At 57.0% G+C, this 17,868-nt stretch overlaps 1 protein-coding gene across 1 annotated transcript in view; it reads left to right on the top strand.

Annotated features, from left to right (window-relative positions):
• DDX31 (DEAD-box helicase 31) overlaps window positions 1-15,529 on the top strand; it is a 58,885-nt gene extending 43,356 nt beyond the window's left edge. The window contains 3 exon segments of the mRNA XM_059658387.1: window positions 5,041-5,209; window positions 14,895-15,009; window positions 15,012-15,529. Coding sequence (XP_059514370.1) covers window positions 5,041-5,209; window positions 14,895-15,009; window positions 15,012-15,233 — 506 coding nt within the window. The 3' untranslated portion in view covers window positions 15,234-15,529.
• The last annotated feature ends 2,339 nt before the right edge of the window (window positions 15,530-17,868 follow it).

The raw sequence follows: 17,868 nt of genomic DNA, 5'->3' as shown, positions 1-17,868 counted from the left end.
AAGAACCCAATTCTTAGGGCGTTTACGGAAGAGTCGGGCATGAATTGAATATTCAGACCATTTATGGGATAAGTTGTCTCCTGGGAGCACCAAGCAGAAGGTGCGGAACGGAGCAGAGGGCTGGCGGCTTCTGGGTGGAGGCCCGTGTGACCTGGGCCAGTGTGACTTCCTCCACGTTGGGAGGCCACAGTTCTGGATAGTTCCCTGCTGGCTTTCTGTCTGTTTTGTTCATCTTTACACAAGGATATTTTAGAGAGTGGGATCGGGCAGGAGCGGGGGAGAGAGAGGGAGAGGGACATCGATGTGAGAGAGACGCATCTGTTGGTTGCCTCTTGAATGCACCCCAACTGGGGACCAGGGATCAAACCTGTAACCCAGATACGTGCCCTTGATCAGGAATCGAACCTGAGACCCTTTGGTGCTGGGGCCAACACTAACCACTGAGCAACTGTTTTGAGGGAAAATGCCTGGCTGGCTTACCAATACAGCAGGTCCTCAGATAACATCGTTTGTCCAACATTGTTTTGTTAAAATGTTGATGAGATGCTGCAAGAACTCAACTCTTGTTCATATCACTAAGGCTGTGACAAAGCCATTTTTGTTATATGTCGTTTTGCTTAAAGCCGCAGAACCTATCCACGACGTTGAATGAGGACTTACTGTGTACGATCACCATGACATCCTTTCTTTTTATAAATCGAAATTTCTTTTTAAAATCATTTAACAAATATCTGTTGAGTTGGGCACTGTTCTGGGTGCTTGGGATACGTCGGATCAAACCAGACAAAAATCCTTACCTTTCTGACATTCCAGCGGGAGGGTGACAGTGAGTACAATGAACATAACAAGTAAATTACACACAAATCAGTCTATGAGAAGGTGATCCGAAGTATGTAAGACATGGAGCAGAAGACGGGCTGCGAAGGGGTGGCAGGCAGGGTGCGTTGTAAACGCGTCAGAGTGAGCGCTGTTGTGAAGGTCACAGCAAAAACTCAGAGGCCAGGCCCCTGGCGGGGTTCCCGGCAGCGGGGCTCAGGAAGGCAGCCCGCGTGTGGGCTGGGGGCAGACGCAGATCACAGCGAGGGCCTGGGTCACCCTGCATCGGATGGAGCTGTCGGGGGGCTAGGGGCAGCGCTGTGTGTGGCCTCACAGGGGCTTCAAAAGAATGGATTTGGGGGCAAAGGTGAAAGCTGGGGGACGGGCCGCAGGGCGACCATGGCCGTCAGGATGGAGCTGGTAAATGAGGTCAGCCAGACAGTATCACGGAGTGCCTGTCATGGGCCTTCGCACTCAGAGAGCAGGCCAGCTGCACAGGTGAAGGTGAAGTCCCAGTATTCGCCCCATCCCCGCTGAATGGATCAGCATGCATCCTTCCAGCCTGGGGTCTGGTACTGGCCTAAAGACAGTCTTGGCATTTCCCTGAAGCGAGTCCAACAGTTCCTAAGGAGTTTCCAAAGAACCTAGCTTAGCGGCTTTGCAGAGTTCGGGTATGTGCAGTCAGTTAGGCAGACTCAGCTTGCTGCGCTGCACGTGGCGAGGCGCTGCTGCAGAATGGCAGGTGTAAGGCACACTGCAGTGAAAGCAGTAAGCCAGACCACAGGTGTTTGCAGTTTTCTGGCGAGACCAGAACTACTTGAGGTGTCTGGGGCATAGGAGTGACTGTTACGGTAACTCATCCTTAGGGAATGTGGTTTTGTGTCTTCTCGTCATTACCATTGACCTTGTTAACACCAAGAAGCAAACAGGTACTTGTCTTCCTTTAAAAGGCAGTTGGAGTGGGGCCACTCCCCATCCATTTCATCCCAGGAAGGAAATAAATGTATCTTTGTTCTTATCGGCTAATTGATTTCCACACCAGTTTCATGTGGCCTGGGACAGACTGCATGTGGCGAGTCTCCGTCACCCCTTCAGGCATCCAGCTCTTTGCTCTTCCTATCTCTTCTGTCACTGAGGACTGCGTTCGGAGGGTTGGGGGACATACACGTAATTGCACTGCAAACATGTTGAATTTACAACATGGGGCCAGCTACCACACCCCATAAGTGATGCTATCTTTTGCATTTCAGTCTTTTGCATATGCAAAACCCCACTCCTGACATGCCTCCCTTTATGCCTTTTCAGAACCCACCTCATGAATAATTACCCAAGCAGCTGGCTTTTGCCTTTGTGGCAGAAAACTAGTTGGAAACTGGGCCACGTACGCGTTTGTTTTCCTTTCGAATTTTCTGACCCAGTCACTGTTCATAACCAGCAGTAATTGTTGTCAGTTTCCAGAAGCACTAACCCCTTTTTCCTTCATTTCTTGCATCTTTTTAACTAGAGATTCAAATGGCAAATATAGTGGTAACGAAAGTTTGAGCTCCAGACTCGTAAGTGGAATCCTTTCCCTGCAAATTCCCACTTCTGCGGTTTGCACCCCCACCCCCACCCCCACCCCCACCCCCCAGGCCTCCCTGAAGAGCAAGGGATGCTGTGTGCAGGAGTTTATGTTTGACTTGGAAGGGATCTTCTCAGAGTCAGGACAGTCCCAGGCACTGGGGCAGGTCAGCCACTCCCCGCAGTGGGTCAGAGGCAGGCCAGGCCAGGCCAGGCCTTTGTCCCTCAGAGGAGGGTACCAAGCCGTGCCCCGTCCCGCCCCTCCCCCTTTGAGTGGTGGTCGCAGTGATGTCAGGGCGGGAGGTGTGTGTGCCTGTACTCTGGACAGACAGGTGCTCCTCTGGGGCCAGGCTGGACTTGGCTCCCTGCTGCCTCCTTGATCCTAAGCGTCCATAAGACCCCATCTTTCCTGATCAGATGCAGGAATAAATGTCAGTCTATGAAAAGGGGCAAAAATGTCCGTGCAGGGTACTTTAACATAGGTTTCCCCTAATTCATCAGCCATCTGGCTCTGAGCCGGGACTCGGGGACTGTGGAGTGCTCCCACTCTGGCCACAGCTTCCTCCCTCGTCCCAAGTAAATGTCTGCTTTCCTTCCCTCTCTGCTCTCCGCTTGTCCTGGCCCCACAGCCCGTTCACTCTACAGTCTTGGCATGGCCCCTCAGAAGGCCCTCACGAGGCTGCCATGCCCCCCGAACTGCCAGCTTCTCTGAATCACCCACACGTGGGCACCCACACTAGGGTATGAGGACGACCAGCTGTCCCCGTCCCCAGTGAGACGGGGGCCTTGAGGACAGGGAGGTTCAGAAAAAATGTGCAAAATAGTGCCTGGCCACTGGTCCCAGGAGACCACCTCCCGCCACTTCTGGGCAAACTCAGCATCCATGTAAAGCTGCGGCCCCTACGTCTCCTGGGCAGAGGCTCTTGGGGTCGGTGTGGGGCGAGGAGGAACGGGGAGCAGGCGGAAGGGGGGGTTGGCCTGCTCAGCGGAGGACAGGGCAGGGGGAGTAGGCCTGAGCCAGCGGTTGGGTGTAGGCTTGGAAAGCGCCGTTCATTGGCTGGGCTTCAGTCTGGTTTCTCAGACGAGTCCATGTTGGGGGCTGGGGGGAGGGGGGAGAAGAGGCTGGGCTCCCGGGCCGGGCAGGTGTGTGCTGTGCTCTCTGAGGACGGGATCTGTGGCTCTGTGTCGAGCCGGCTGTCAGAACCCTCCAGGCAGCAGGAGCCATTGGAAGCGTTGGAGGTTTTCTTTGAAAAAGCAGCCAGTCCCCAGATATGAAAAAGGGGAGTAAGCACAGACTTAGAGAGGGGTGCAGAGGAGTTGCCTTGGTTATTATTTCTCATCGATTGGGAAAAGGAGTTCACTTTGCTCAGTAAATAGAGCTTTGATGGATTCCCAGGACCTTCCCGGAGCTGATCTGCTAAAATGACACTTTTTATTACTGTTCATAAACGCCAGTCCCGGGTGCTGCTGGGATATTACGGTTAAGCTGCCGGCAAACTTGCCAGTCCAGTGGCTCGGCACGCCGGCAAGGGAGGCTGCTGTTCAGTGCCCGCCTCCCCCAGGCATGCCCTCTGGGCTCTGGTGGCAGGAGACTGGCTGGGAGGTACAGTGAGCAGCGATGGCCAGGGACGCTTTAAGAGCAACCCCACCTGCCCTGCCCTGCCCGTGGGAAAGGGCAGACACTCCGTTTTCATTGTTACTGCAGATATTCAAGGGGAAATCTTTCCTCCAAGGGGTGTGAGTGGAGGTGGCCAGAGCTCCGCCCTCCTGGGACTGAGTCACCCAGTCCGGGTCTAGGACGGGACCACTTCCTACACTTCAGAGTAGGACGGAAACTTTCATGATAGAATGTCTGATGATCATCTCTAAGCCGTTAGCAGTCCTCAAGGGGTGAGCTGTTTTGTGGACTGTTTTAGAAATTTAATCCTTTTCTTTCTCCTTTAAAATTTATGCTTCACACCCTGGCCAAGTGGCTTAGTTGGTTGGAGCGCCATCTGTACAGCAAAAGGTGGCAGTTCAATTCCCAGTCAGGGCACACGTCCAGGTTGTGGGTTCGATCCTCAGTCGGGGTGCATGCAGAAGGTGGCCAATCGATGTTTCTTTCTCACATCAGTGTTTGTCTCCCCCTTCCTCTTTCTAAAAAAAAAAAAGGGAAAGAAAACCAATAAAAAATTCTGTTTCATTTCCTTTGCACATTCTTTGCGCAGTGTCAGTCCTGGATACTTGAGAATGAATTTGGTTTTAAAATCCCCTGAGTCCTGGATGAAGTGGTGCCAGTGACTCCTCTGGATTGGGGAGCTGGAGGCGGGGCTTGTGGTGGAGGCAGCACTTGCAACAACGTCTACGCTCATTGTGTGTGCCAGGCCCTGGGACTCATGCAGAAACGGGCCCTGCCCTCCGGAGCTACTAGTGCCACACAGCCAAGTCTGAAGTTAAATTGGGTTTATTCAAGTGATGATTGGAGCCTATAGGGTTGTTGTTGGAGGGTTTTTGTTTGTTTCTGAAGAATTAAGAAGCATGCAAGTGTAGATTGACATTGCTATGTATATTGTACTGCTGGCTGTGGCCTGGCAAGATGCCCTGCCCAGGACAGCCTTTGGCTGGGGTGCGTGCAGCCCTCAGGACCCGCCCTGACTGCCTTCCTCCCCTTCATTTTTCTGGCAGCCCTGCAGTCCTTCATCCGCGCCTACGCGACCTACCCCCGGTCGTTGAAGCACATCTTCCACATCCGATTGCTCCACCTGGGCCATGTGGCTAAGAGCTTCGGGCTGAGAGACGCCCCCCAAAACCTTGGTGGCTCAACTGTGAAGAAGAGGAAAGTGAACGTGAAAAGGTAAGGTGCACAGAATTCGTCCTGGGACGAGTGGCCCAAAGTCTGATGGGTATGGAGAGCTACATCCAGTTCACAGTGGTGAGCTGGGCCGGGCGCTGCTGGCATTCTGTGTAACCTGCCCTCTTTGATTTTCATGGTAAGTCATCACCAGTGTCTGTCCTTCTCTCAATTTAATAAGTGCTTGGAGTGAGAGGATAAAATACCTAATTGTAACATTTTTAAGGCACTGGCAGAAATTTAGTGGTGTCTTCAGTCAGGTCCCGATGGGCGGGAGCAGCAAGACAAACCTGTTGCTGACTTCACTGCTTGTGTGGAGTAACTGGGGACTTACCACCGTCGGAGCTCCTCCCTGGAAAGCCTGGGCTTGTTCCAAGACCCCTGGTGGGTTCCCTGAAGTTGGACCTGGTGGCGCACCCTCCCAGTGAGCTGAGCAGTGAGGGGTGAGCTAGGCAGGCGGCCCTCCCCCAGGCAGGCTCCGGCCCGTGCCGCTGTCCTCGGTGCTGAAGTGCCGCTCCAGTGCTGAGCGCTCCTGAGGTGAGCACAGTGACTCCCTCCCTCGGAAGCTGGGAGAGGAGAGTCAGTGAGGAGCGCGGCCTGGGGGCGCTGGGCCCTGAGCCCATCTTCACACATCAGGAGGTCCCTCCGCAAGGACAGTGTGACTTCTTTTCTCGGCCATGTCCCTCCAGCGGCTGGCCCAGCCCTGGCCAGAACCAGTGCTGGAGATACCAGGAGTGGAGGCGAGTCCGCAGGGAGTTTGGGTGGTTGGCATTATTGCTCCTGCGGCCTGTTAGTGGAAGACACATTGCACAGATGTGTGGGCACCAAGAACCCTTGAGTGCTCTGGACAGGTAGTTGGCATTGTGTCGCCTTAGTTTTGCACATTAATTGCAAATGCCCCAATCCACGTGCTCTCTGTCTAGTGGCGAGCCTGCAGGCAGCACCCTCTCCAGCACGCTCCAGGACAGTGTCACCGCGAGGCTGGTGGCGGCATCAGCCTTGTCAGGGCCCAGTTTCTCTGGCGTGAAATGGCGGGGAGAAGGGCCACCGGCGTGGGGCGTGACCGTTGGTCTTGGAGTCACGGGACGTGGGCCACAGGTCCAGCCCCGTCTGGTGTGCACTTGTGAGCTCTGGGCCCTGTTTTGCCTCCATTTCCTCGGTGACAAAGGGGAAAAGGAAGTCTCAGTTTTTAGCTACTTGACAAGATTGTCTTGAGAACCAGAATGAGAAATTACGTGTGAATTTCCTTTTGGACCATAAAGGGCCATACACGAGGCCCCGTAGGACCCAGAGCTGGAAACCGGAGGGTTAAGACTCTGGAACCTCCGGCTTGATCTGAGCAGGGGCTGGGCATCCACAGGCTTGCATAACGGGTAAGATTCTGCCTGATTCCAGTTCCAGCGTTGGAGTTGTTACGAAGCTGTTGCTTCCTTCGTTACCAGCTCCCACTCGTGCAGGACAGTGTCTGAGGCGGGCGCTTCTCCACACGCTGCAGCGCTGCGCTGCCCTGTCTCCCCCAGGCGGGGCGCCGGGTGCCGGCTGTGCGGGCCGGGCTCGGTGCACCAGAGGCTGCCCCTGTCTTTGGGTTCGGGGTAGCTGGTGTCTGCGCTTATTAACTCCGGTTCTGAGCATGTGACAAAGCCACGAGGCCTGCACTGCGAGAGTGACCTGGCCACCCTGACACCACCTCTGGACGTTGACACTCTCAGAAGGTGGGAGGAGACCTGCCAGGTGAGACTGGTCAGAAGCACATTTTGTGAGTTGCTCTCCCTGCATCTCAGTGGAGCCCGGCATTCCATTGTCACAGGTGACTCCTCTGTGACTGCAGTGTCATTAGCAAGTGTTATCCAGGCAGCCGCTTTCCAGACTGGCATGTCCTCAGCTCCCACCCAGACCCTGGAGGGCAGGGCAGAGGCCGGAGGCCTGGGAGGGGCTTGGAGCCAGCATTGTCTTTACCTTCAGAAGCCGCTGGGGAGGGAGCGCACTGCCTGCTCTGCCGACCCTCCTGGCAGATGGGCACCAGGACGGCGGTGCCCCTGCGTGGGGATTTTACAGGCTTTCTTCAGGGAAGAATGGGCTGATTAGCCGATAAAGAGCGTGTAAGATGGTATGGGGCAGCCTTTGATGTCTGGCTGGCGAGGCGGGGAGCGGCGGTGAGTGACAGCAGTGTGTCACGGGATTACGGCGCCGTGACAATACAGCTCTCTGTTCTTGCCATGTCACCACTCGGTTACGGCGCTTTTCCCGTGGTTGTGCCCTTCTCTTGAGGGCATTTCTCTCCGCTCTCCTTACATCCTCCCACCCCTGCCCTGCCTTGCCCATGCAGACGGCACTCGGATCCAGTGGGTACCTTTTTTATTGGGGGAACCTTGTCACTCCCGGTGGAAGAATGACTTTGCAGCTGATCTGCACATGGACCGTATAATTGCAGTCGGAGCGAGCGGCGGCAGAAACCTGACAGATTGTCCGCACCTCCGTCAGGGCTCAGGGAAGTGCCAGTGCTGCTCTGAGGACCGGACAGCAAAGTCCGCTAAACCTACAGAGTGCAGAGCCTGGGCTGTGACCAGTGACTGTTCTGAGCTGTGGCGTCTCCCATGAAACCCATCTGTCCCGATAGAGAGGGGTCCTTCTGTTTTGTGTGGGCGATGAGATAATAGCACCCCGTTCTCCACGCTGTCCGCAGTCCACTCTCTGGTGTCGCCTGCCCAGACGACATGTGTTCTCTCAGACCTCTGATGCCTGTGAGCCGGACCTGCAGCTGTTGGCGGATCCTCCTCCCTGTTACCAGCCCAGGTTTCTGTGCAGAAGGGCAGGTGGGTAGCTGGGGGTTATCGGGCATTTCCATGCAGTGACAGAGGGAAGTTTTATCTCGTCTCTATGCCTTTCCTTGACCACTTCTCAGGAAGAGAAAACCAATGGTTAATATCCCCATATGCGATCTTAATCACCAGGTGTCTGTCTGCTTCCCAGTCCTCAGTCCTGAAGGACACAAAACCTCTTCTGACACCTACACACCCCTGTCAAAACAGCCCCGCCCCGCACACCTATACACGCACACGGGGAGCTGGCGCTGTGCTGAAATACTGGCCCCCGGCAGCATCCGGCGCAAACAGCGGTTCCCTCCCGGCAAAGGCAGTTCTGGGTTTGAAGCATGTGGATCAGCAGGTCCTGAGAAGCGAAGCTAACATTCCTTCCAGAGCTTGTGTCTGCCCCGGAGACGCTGAGAGCCAGCACCCTCTCCGTGAGGGAGCGGAGTTGGGCTGTTTCACATGAGCAGAACGTGTTCAGGCACAGTGGGCCAGCCCAGGTCTCATCTGCCCAACGCTCTGGAAAACGGTTCAGGAAGAGAGAGAGAAACGGGTGGGCCCTGCGGCCTGGGTGTTGTGGTGACAGCCTGCCAGGCGTCTGCTGTCTGCCCCCATCGGAGCGAGCTGATGCGATAATTATAAAATACAAAAAGCACCATTTCTCACGGGTGCTTTAGTTTGTAGCCACTAAGTGGCCTTACGCCCCCGATGCCCTTGTCTTCTGGCCGTGGTGCTTAGAGACGGCCATCATCCTCACCGGTTACTCAAGCATTTCGCTCCCCTATTCTCAGTTCCCTCCTCGTAAAATTAGTAGCAGAACAAAAATCTGAATTGTCGGCGACACTTAAAAGAAATACAGTTTTATTTATTGGTATAACTTTTTTCAAACCAGCTCGCTAAAGTGTTACCTGGTAGTTGCTGATTTGTCAAACAGGCAGGCAGTTTAAAATGAGGGTCTCTTACCCCTCCGTGCTTCCCAGGCCTGGGCGTGCGTGGTCAGTGCTCCGCAGCCTGTGGTCACCAGCAGAGGCACGGGGCCGCCCTCAGCCTGGTCACAGCACAGCCACACCCCGAGCCCCGCCAGGCACCTCCGACCTGTTACCTCCAGGGCTGTCCTTGCAGGGTGGTCTCTAACGCACGTGACCGTCCTCCAAACCTGACTCCCCAGACGTTCTGAAGGGCCACAGGTGCTTGTCACAAAGCTCCGTTTTGGGGCCTCTGGTCTCTGGAACCCCGGCTATGTCACTCTCTGCTTCTCACCCGCACTCGTTGGTAACTGTTAAGTAACGAGGAGGAGTTACTGTGTTGCACACACCTCGGGGTTTGAGACATCTGTGCCCTTGCTCCTCCCCTTGTTTCTAAACACCGACGTGGGGGTCTAGGTTGGATTACTGACCATGTGCGTGCCCTTGGATGAGAGACTCGGCCTCTGTGGGCCCCCATCCCCTCAGCTCTCACACGGGGAGCCGGAGCCTCGCGGTGTTGTCCTGGGGCTCAGAGCAGAGGGTGAGTGTAGAGCATCAGCAGGTGTCTGGGCCGGGGACGCACGGAGCACGTATTTGTAGGACGACACAGCGTTCTTTCCCCCCAAGCCTTCCTCGCGCCCACCTGTCCCAGGAATAGAAGAGTCAGGTAGCCGTCAGTCTCCGCGTGGGAACTTTCCTTCCCGAACAGCCTTGCCCACAGACCGTCCGCCGAGCCCAGTGCCGGGAAGCTGCGCAGCACCTCCCGCAATGACGCCCTCTGGCCTGGAAGCAGCTGGCCTGCCAGCTTTAGGGGCACTTACAGCCTCCTAATATCACTGCCTCGGCTGAAGGCAGAGCTGGAACCTGGCCCAGGGACAGTTTCCTTGATTCTGTGGAGCCAGTTATCCTGTAAACGAGATCAGGCCTGGACGAAGCCACCTGGGCACCCAGGGGTTCGTTCGTGTAGACCCGCTACGCGGTTCCAGAGCCGCGTTCTCCACCGGAACCTTCGGCCTCCTTGAATCGGTCTCTTTCCGTAGCTTCCCAACCCATCTTCGTGGCTGGTAGCGCTTGGCCCCTCAGCGTCACCTGGACTTCTAGAGCAAGCAGCTGCACCATGCTTTGCAGCCACTGTGTCCGCAGACAAACCCCCCTCCCACCTCTCCTTCCTGCTGTGCTCTGATGACCCTCAACTTAGCAGGCGGAGGAGGCCTGGGACCAGCCCACAGGACGCAGAGCTGAGCGGTCGGGACAGGTCACCCAGCCTTCGTCTGAAGAGCAGAGCACACAGCTGGGGCCAGGAGTAGCGCTCGGGACAGATGGGCGTGTCCTGTGAGCAGGGGACAGAATCTTCTCCCAGAGCTGCTGGGAGCTGTACAGAAACACCTGCCCAGGCCCCAACCAGGAGGCCTTGGTTCAGTCAAGTTGGAAATCACCAAGTGTGAGACGGACATGATCATGAACTTGACTACCAAGTCCCCCAATCATGACCCAGGTCCCTCCCCGGGAACTTAAAAGCATGTGGTCCTCAGAGCAGATGTCGGGGTGTCCTCCACACAGGAGGCGGGGAGGTGCTGGCGGGGGGCCTCTGCTTTAAAGGGAGTTGGGATGGATCGCTAACGTGGGAACAGAGTCTGGTGAGCCACTCAGGCTGTAGACAGGAGCATGTCCTGGCCTCTGCGAGGGGACAGCACGAGGGACCAGGAGTCCACGCTGGATCGTGTCTTTGGGGCATTTGTGCTCAGGAGCAGTGTCCAGACAGGACAGGGCCAGGAAGAGTGTTGTGGGAGGTGGCTGGGTCCCCTGGTGGGAACGCCCCGCACAGATGGTCTCAGGGCTGCGTCCTCGTTGATGGCTGCGTTCACAGGCGGTCCGCGCAGGTGGCCGTGCGGGCGCAGGCCGCAGTGGGGCCTCGCTCCTTTCCCTTCGGCACCGAGCTTTCACTCCCTCCGCGCCAGGTCCCCCGACAGGCTCTGGTGTTGTTACAGCTGTGCACGCGCAGCTGGTACGTGTGGCCTTTTGTTCCCGCCACCTTTCTCTCTGACGCCGTGCAGTTGCCAGCTCTGCCTCCTGGAACAAGCACCCCGCGTCCCCGCCGGCTAATGAGGCGATTAGAGGGCTCTCAGGGTGACCCTGCGCCTCCTGCACACCTGGGTCACCTGCAGACAGCGGGAGCCCAGGCTGTGCTCAGTCAAGCAGTCGGGGCTGACGACAGAGCCGGAGCCAGCCGCCCCTCCTGGGTGGACGCTGGGGACGGTGCTCGCTGTTGGAGCCCTCAGAGCACCGGGTCTGGAGGTGGGGCCGGCCCGGCGGACCAATGTGGGCATCAGGGCAGCGCCCAGCGCTCCGTTAGCTGGTCCTTGCCTGGACCCTCCAGTTGGCGCCGCTTCAGAAATCAGCAGCGAGTATGACGCTCCCGCTGTCCCCTCGCTGCAGTTCCGCTCCAGTCCTGACCCTCCGCCTCGCAGCCGCTGCCCTGTCCCCTCTCATCTGCCCCACACGCCTGGCTCCTTTCTGAGCTCAGGAGTGATGCCAGAGGCTGTCCCTGTGGTGGTGACCAAGCCCACACCGGGGCCTGTGCCCTGACCAGGAATCGAACTGTGGCCTCCTGGTTCGTGGGTTGATGCTGAACCACTGGGCCCTGCCGGCCCGGCTCTGTGACTCTTTCTAAACGCAAGGCTGCGGAGGCACTTCCGCGTATGACCCTAAAGCGTAAAGGAGATGTGGATAGGCCTGGAAATGCAGGAATAAAATTAAGAATCCCACTCTGCCACACAGTGCCATTACCAACGCCGGCAGCGAGCGGCTCTTTGCCGAGCCCCCCCCCCTCTTATCTGCAGGCGAACTGACTTCCTGGCTCACCGGGAGGGGCATCTGCCTGCCCTGCTGGGCCAGCCAGCCAGAGGGGAGTGAGGGGCTCGGCTAGCGAGGGGGTCGCTCAGCCTCCACTGCCAGGGCTTTCCTGTGGTCAGATGAGCTGATCTGTTGCCTGGTAACGCCGTGCGGGCGGGTGGATGCTCAGGAAGCCCATTGGAGGGTTTGGGTATTTGGGGGCGAGGAGGGCAAGGAAGCTGGCAGGTTCCTGGGAGGACAGCTTGCCAGGAGAAGGGTGCCCGCGTGCGCCCTCCCTGTGCTTGGGCTTAGGACGTTTCATCTTCCATCTGCACTTGGCCTTCCCAGCACTCGGCCTCAGAACAAGGGAGAGACAGCTGCTGAGGGAGGGGGGGAGAGTGGGTCCCACCGGGGTGGCCCTGCAGGTGGAACCCGAGGCTCCCTCCTCTGAGACCCAGAGCCTCCGAGTTTGGGTTTGGGTCCCACCTTCCAAGTACTGTTGACCTTGAACAACTCGGTCTGAACTGCAGGCCACGTCGATGTGGCTCCCTGTGTAAGTCACACCGTGGTGTCCAAGGCAGAACTGTGTTTCCCACCCACAGCTGGGAACTGGCGCATGCGCAGGGGTCGGCGCCCAACCCCATGCTCTTCAAGGTCAGCTGTGCAGTGACTGGGAGGAAGTTCTGAGGTCATGACCTCAGGGGCAGCAGGGCCATCTCCGACCTGCTGCTCACATCGCTCTGCAGTGCGGGCCTGAAGGTCCCTGCTGGCTGTCCCTGTGCCCTGGCCACCCCCCTCACTCCCACCCAGTGGCGTGTGGGTGTGTGTGTGACTGTGGCCCCGCCCCCGGGTCACGCACGCGGGTGTGGCCTTGGCACTGTCCGCTGGGCACCAGCCCAGCCGCAGCCTGAGCCTGCTCCTTGCACATTAGTGTATCAACCACTGGATAGATTCTGGTTCTTTCCTTTGCTTCAGCTCTGACAGGAGCCGTCGCTGAGGTGAGTGGAGGAGCTTATGCTGGGGAGTCTATTTTGACTGAAATTTTGCATATTTTGAAACTCTGGTTGTTACACTTAAAATTATACACATTGTGAGTGCCTGGTTCAAACAAGGGGGAAGAACAAGCACGCCTTCCTGTCACACCTTCACTCCGTCTGTCATGTCACCCAACTAAAAATACCCTGCGCCCGGCATGGCAGCCTTCAGTTCGGGGAGCTCGGTGCTCAGCCGGCGGCGGCCTGTCTCCTGTGCTGCCAAACCCACACCAGCCCCCGGAGGTGGGGCGTCCCCCCGGGAGGGTCAGTCCCCACAGGGCAGGGCAGGGTCCCGGGCTCACAGCCATGGCCCTGCGGGGACGGGGAATGCATCGGCACAGGGTCAGTCTGGCTGCTGTGTGGCCTTGGGGAGTCACTTAGCATCCCTGAACCTCGGCTTCCTCATTTTCACTGGACTGACCGCAGCCCACGTGCCAGCCACCAGCTAACACCTCTGTGTCTTGTTTTACTTGATCCTTGCAAAGCCCTCGGAGCTGTGCTGTGAGCATCATCCCCCTTTTCCTGTGGGGCACCCAAAGCCTGGGCATGCGTTCCGTGTCTCCTTCACCCTCCCCCCACCCCTGCTCCTTCATCTGCCCCATCATCCACTGAGACGTTTCTGTGCGACCGCAAAAGACCCCCCTCACACACCCCTCCCCCATCACATCATGGTCCTTTGTCACCGTGATAGAGCTAGACCCTCCTGCCACACCCGATGGTGCGTCCTGGACCACCTGGCTGTTCGCATCATGGCTTCTGCACTTAGAGCGAGACAGTCTTGGGCAAGTTACTCACCCTCCTCAGGTCTGAGTTTCTTTGTGAAATTGGTGGATCGCCTTCCCTGCCTCGTCGAGCAGATTGTATGAGACAACACAGAACCCAGAGAGCGCTTCCCTGGCTGCCTCTCACCCCAGCCCTGCAGCACGGGGCCCACGCATCCCCTTCCTCAGTCCCTCGCTCCTCCCAGCGCAGGTTGCCTTTGCGTGTCTCCTGAGTGGACACTGTTGTCTGGCTGTCGCAGGCCCCGGCCGGAACCCTACATCTAGTGCTGTGACTGGGTGTGCCTGGTTAACCTGGTGTTTGGCTACCAGAGCTGCTTCCATCTGCTCAGTCCTGGTTTTAATTTGGGGGTTTTAAAGGAGTTCTGTTGTATTTATTTTGACGAGGTTAGTCTGACCTATCCTCCAATTATTACAGCGAAAAAAAAAACGTTGCAAATATAAGTAGTCGAAAGCAACATCTGCCTCTTGTAAGCACCCCAAGAAATGGTGTTCCCCAAAGACACTGCCACTTCAGTGGTGTGGGTTCAGTGGTAACGGTGCTGCTGCTGTTTTGGTTTAAGTCCCAAATTAGGAAACCTTATTTTACATAATTATTTTAATATGCATATTAATTTGCATAATTATTTTTCCTGTGTACCATTGAACTTCTACAAATTTCCCCTCTGGTCTGAGGGGGAGGCCTTTGAAAGCAGTCCTGGCATGCTCTGCTTATTGGGGCTTCCTTTATGGGGCATCACAGATGGGTGTTCTACACACGGAGGCAGGACCCTCCATCGGCAAAGATTACCACCCGCTTCATCGCAGTGGCCTAGGGCTGAGCCCTAAACATCCCCAAGGTCTGGTCTGCCTGTGCTAAGACTCGGCGTCTGAGATGGATGCTCAGCCTTGGCCTTTCCCAGGTGGGTCAGGGCGGGCCGGGCTCTGCAGTCCCTGAGGTGGGGGAGTTTCTGGTGGTTTCCCTGTCCTCTGGCGAGCTGCTGCATCGGACGCCTTGTTTGCCGTCAGAGTGTGAGTGTGTAGCGTGCTTTTTCTCCCGGAAAACAACACAGAACAAAGGCTCACTTTTAAAGATGCCGTGCTACTTTGCCACTTTCATGAGAATCTGCCGTTGCCGTGTCTAATCTTGCGGAGCACAGAATATCGAAACGAGCAGGGGAGGGACTGGCTGCAGGCAGCATGGCGGCTCCGCTCGGAACCAGCTGCTCAGCCTGTGCAGCAGGAGCGGGCAATAACCACGCTTCTCTCCCTCTGCCGTTCCTGTTCCTCAGGCCTGACCGCAGGAGGGCCCAGCAGCAGCACCTTGCCGAGGCCTTGCGCTCGGAGTACGCAAGTGGGCTGGAGGCGGGCGGTGCCAAGGCCAGGAAGCAAAGCAGACAGGCCGAACCGGGCGACGAGCCGGGCGAGCCGAGCAGCGCCAGCAGCTCCAGCGACGTCTGAGGCCCTCACCCAGCCCGGGCCGTGGGAAAAAGAAAAAGTGCCCCCATGAAACAGAAAGAAACCCAGAAAGGCTCACCGAGGGACAGGACTTCCCAGAAAGTGTTTTCAAACTGCTGCCACGGCCCGGCCCACGTCCTGTCTTACCGATCTCCCAGTGCGCCTTCCCCTGACAGCCCACAGCCCTCCCCCGGGTGTGGGGCCCAGGCAGCACAGTGTAGCTTAGCCAGTTAGCCTGTATCTACCCGTAGACCTGCTCTGCTTGCCCTATCGCTGCCCACGCATCCTCACGCAGAGCCAGTGGCCCCCCCCCCATTTGAGACCCGGTGCTGCGTCAGCCGGCAGGCTGTGACCTGCCTTCGCGCTGACCTGAAGAAGTCCACATTTACCCCTGTATTGCATGCATTTTGTAAACGTTTTAAGATCTGGATTTAAATTTGTAAAAGAATAAAAAATATTTATCCAACCACTTTGTCGATGTCCAAAGGCTTTGTGGGGACCAGGAGGGTTTTGGTGGGTCAGCAGACTCCAGGCTCCTGTCCACAGGCCGCCCGCTCCGCGCCAGGGTCACACGCAGTGCTCGCCCTTCACGTCCACGAAGACTCTGGGCTGATTTGCCTTTGAAGTCAAAAGGCACTGAGGTCCTGCCCTTCCCCCCTTCGAGTTCCATCTTGTCTGCAGAAGTCGGGGTCTCTGTTGTGGCCCAGCCTCAGCTGCCCCTCCCCCGTGTTTTCTGGGAGGTTTGAAAGAGGACCCCTCGGTGTATTGATTTCTCAATAAATGTAAGATTTGGACACGGGTGACTCCAAGGGGTCCGAGGAGGATGAGGGGTAAAGCCAACCACCTCTGTCCGGCCTGCTGTCCGCTCTCCTTCCACTGTCCGCCCCCCAGTTCCTGTGGTGCTGCGGGGGCCCCACTGCAGCAGGCCCTCCAGACCCACGTGACTGACTGGCCAGGAGGCTCCTGAGAGTGGCAAGGTGGGCACCACGGAGGGCCGGCCGGCTTCTGCCCCTGTGCAGGCACCGGTTCCGCAGGAGGGAGAGCAGGGCCCCCCAGAGCTGCCGACCCCGTGGTAATCCTCAGGCCCGCAGCACACGCCAGGACGGTGGGCAGAGCTGCCCTTTTATTCTGATGCGTGAAGGTTCACATGATTTGGATGAGAAAAGGAGGGATCACACTATAGACAGAACCCAGCTGTGTGAGAAACAGGATTAGCGCCAGTGATGGGGACCATCAAAGAAACCTGACTCTCTTTTCCCACGAAAAGGGAAAGGGGGGAGCCAGAGAGCTCTGCACTCCTGGGGGAGGAAGTGCCAGAAACGTGCAGAGTGTATAAGTGACTAAATTCCAAGATCAAAACTTACACTCCATTTGCTAACACTTAGGTGAGGGTTTCTTGTCAGAGTGAATCCGTCTGTTACCCCCAGTTAATAAAGAAACACGGATTTAGCAGATTGAGGCTTATTATTCCCTAAATGTAAGTAACCTTAAGAGAAATCTCTGTCTCATTACAGCTCCTGCCAGATTATACAGTTCAGGCATCAATTAGGCAAAGCTTTGACCTAATTCCACTGCACATACTCACATGTGAGCCTTCTCCATTGTACCTTTTCTTCCCTCTAATTTCCCAAACTTACCTGCCCCTCCTATTTCAGGCCAGGGGGGATTGCAGTGTTTCCTGGTGTTGCGGCCTAAAGTCTTCCTCCCTCATGGGCCCGTGGAGTGTGGTTTTAATGCCACCCTCGGGTCCTGGACCCTGCGACCCTGCAAGGCCTCACACCAGAGGGGCCGATCTGGCACTGAAGGGCGAGAGCCCTGGGGAGAGGGCCGGAGCCCAGCTGACGCAATCGGAGCAGCATCTTCCACTTGGGGGCTTAGAGCCGAGCGAACCCGCGAAGGGCGGGCGTTGGGACACTCCTTTCTCCCCACAGTGAAGGGAGGCGAGATGAGGGGAGAGGGGAGTACACGAGAACCCCTAAAGGCACGCCTATTCCAAGCTGCTAGTGGCCGTGCTATTTAGCACTTCAGCCCCTCAAGGGAAGCTGTGGGAGCCACGAAGTCAGCCTCCCTTCCCCGAGACAGAACGGAGGCTTTTCCACCGGAGAAGGCGCCCCGCGGGGAAGGGCGCGTCACTCATCTTGCCACGTCGTTGCATGGACATTACCTGTCACCTGTCCCACCGTAGGCCACTCGGGGGGGGGGGGCACGGGGCACCCTTCAGATCAGCTCCTCAGCTTTCCAACCCTGTTGCCCCTCCCGGTTGTCAGTCTAGGCTTATGGGGGGTTGGGGGTGGCGGGCAGGAGCCTGGGAGGGGGGCAGAGGGAAGGCTTCTGGGTGCCTCTCACTGTCCTGCCTGCTGGGAGGAGGTGGGGCGAGCACACTTTTTTATTTCAAATGTGGGTTGGGAACAGAACCCAGTCCCAGCTTGTACGGAGCCGGAGCCGGAGCCGGAGCCGGAGCCGGAGCCGAGCCCGCCTCGCCGCGAAGGCCGTGACGTTATTGCCGGTGGGGAGCGCAGGACAATGTAAAGCAGAGTAATTGGAAACTTGTCGGGGAGGCTTGTTCTTCATTAGTGTGAGGCGTGAGCGCCTCCGAGGTACAAGGACAATTACATGGCGCGGCGGTGTCTGCGGGCCGGCGGGAGACGGAGGGCGCCGCCCCGGCCGCCGCCCCCACTTCCACAAAACGAGAAGCACACCAGTGCGCGCTGTCCTTTGATAGATTTTTAATATGATTTTAGAGAGTTTTGTTTGGTCTCATTCTTATTCAATGAGATTAATTTGAAGCACTTATCCCCTGGGTTTAAG

The sequence above is a fragment of the Myotis daubentonii genome, chromosome 11 (genome assembly GCF_963259705.1).
Source record: "Myotis daubentonii chromosome 11, mMyoDau2.1, whole genome shotgun sequence".
NCBI lineage: Eukaryota > Metazoa > Chordata > Mammalia > Chiroptera > Vespertilionidae > Myotis > Myotis daubentonii.
The sequence above is the reverse complement of the archived record's forward strand: the minus strand, read 5'-3'. Positions and strand labels throughout refer to the sequence as shown.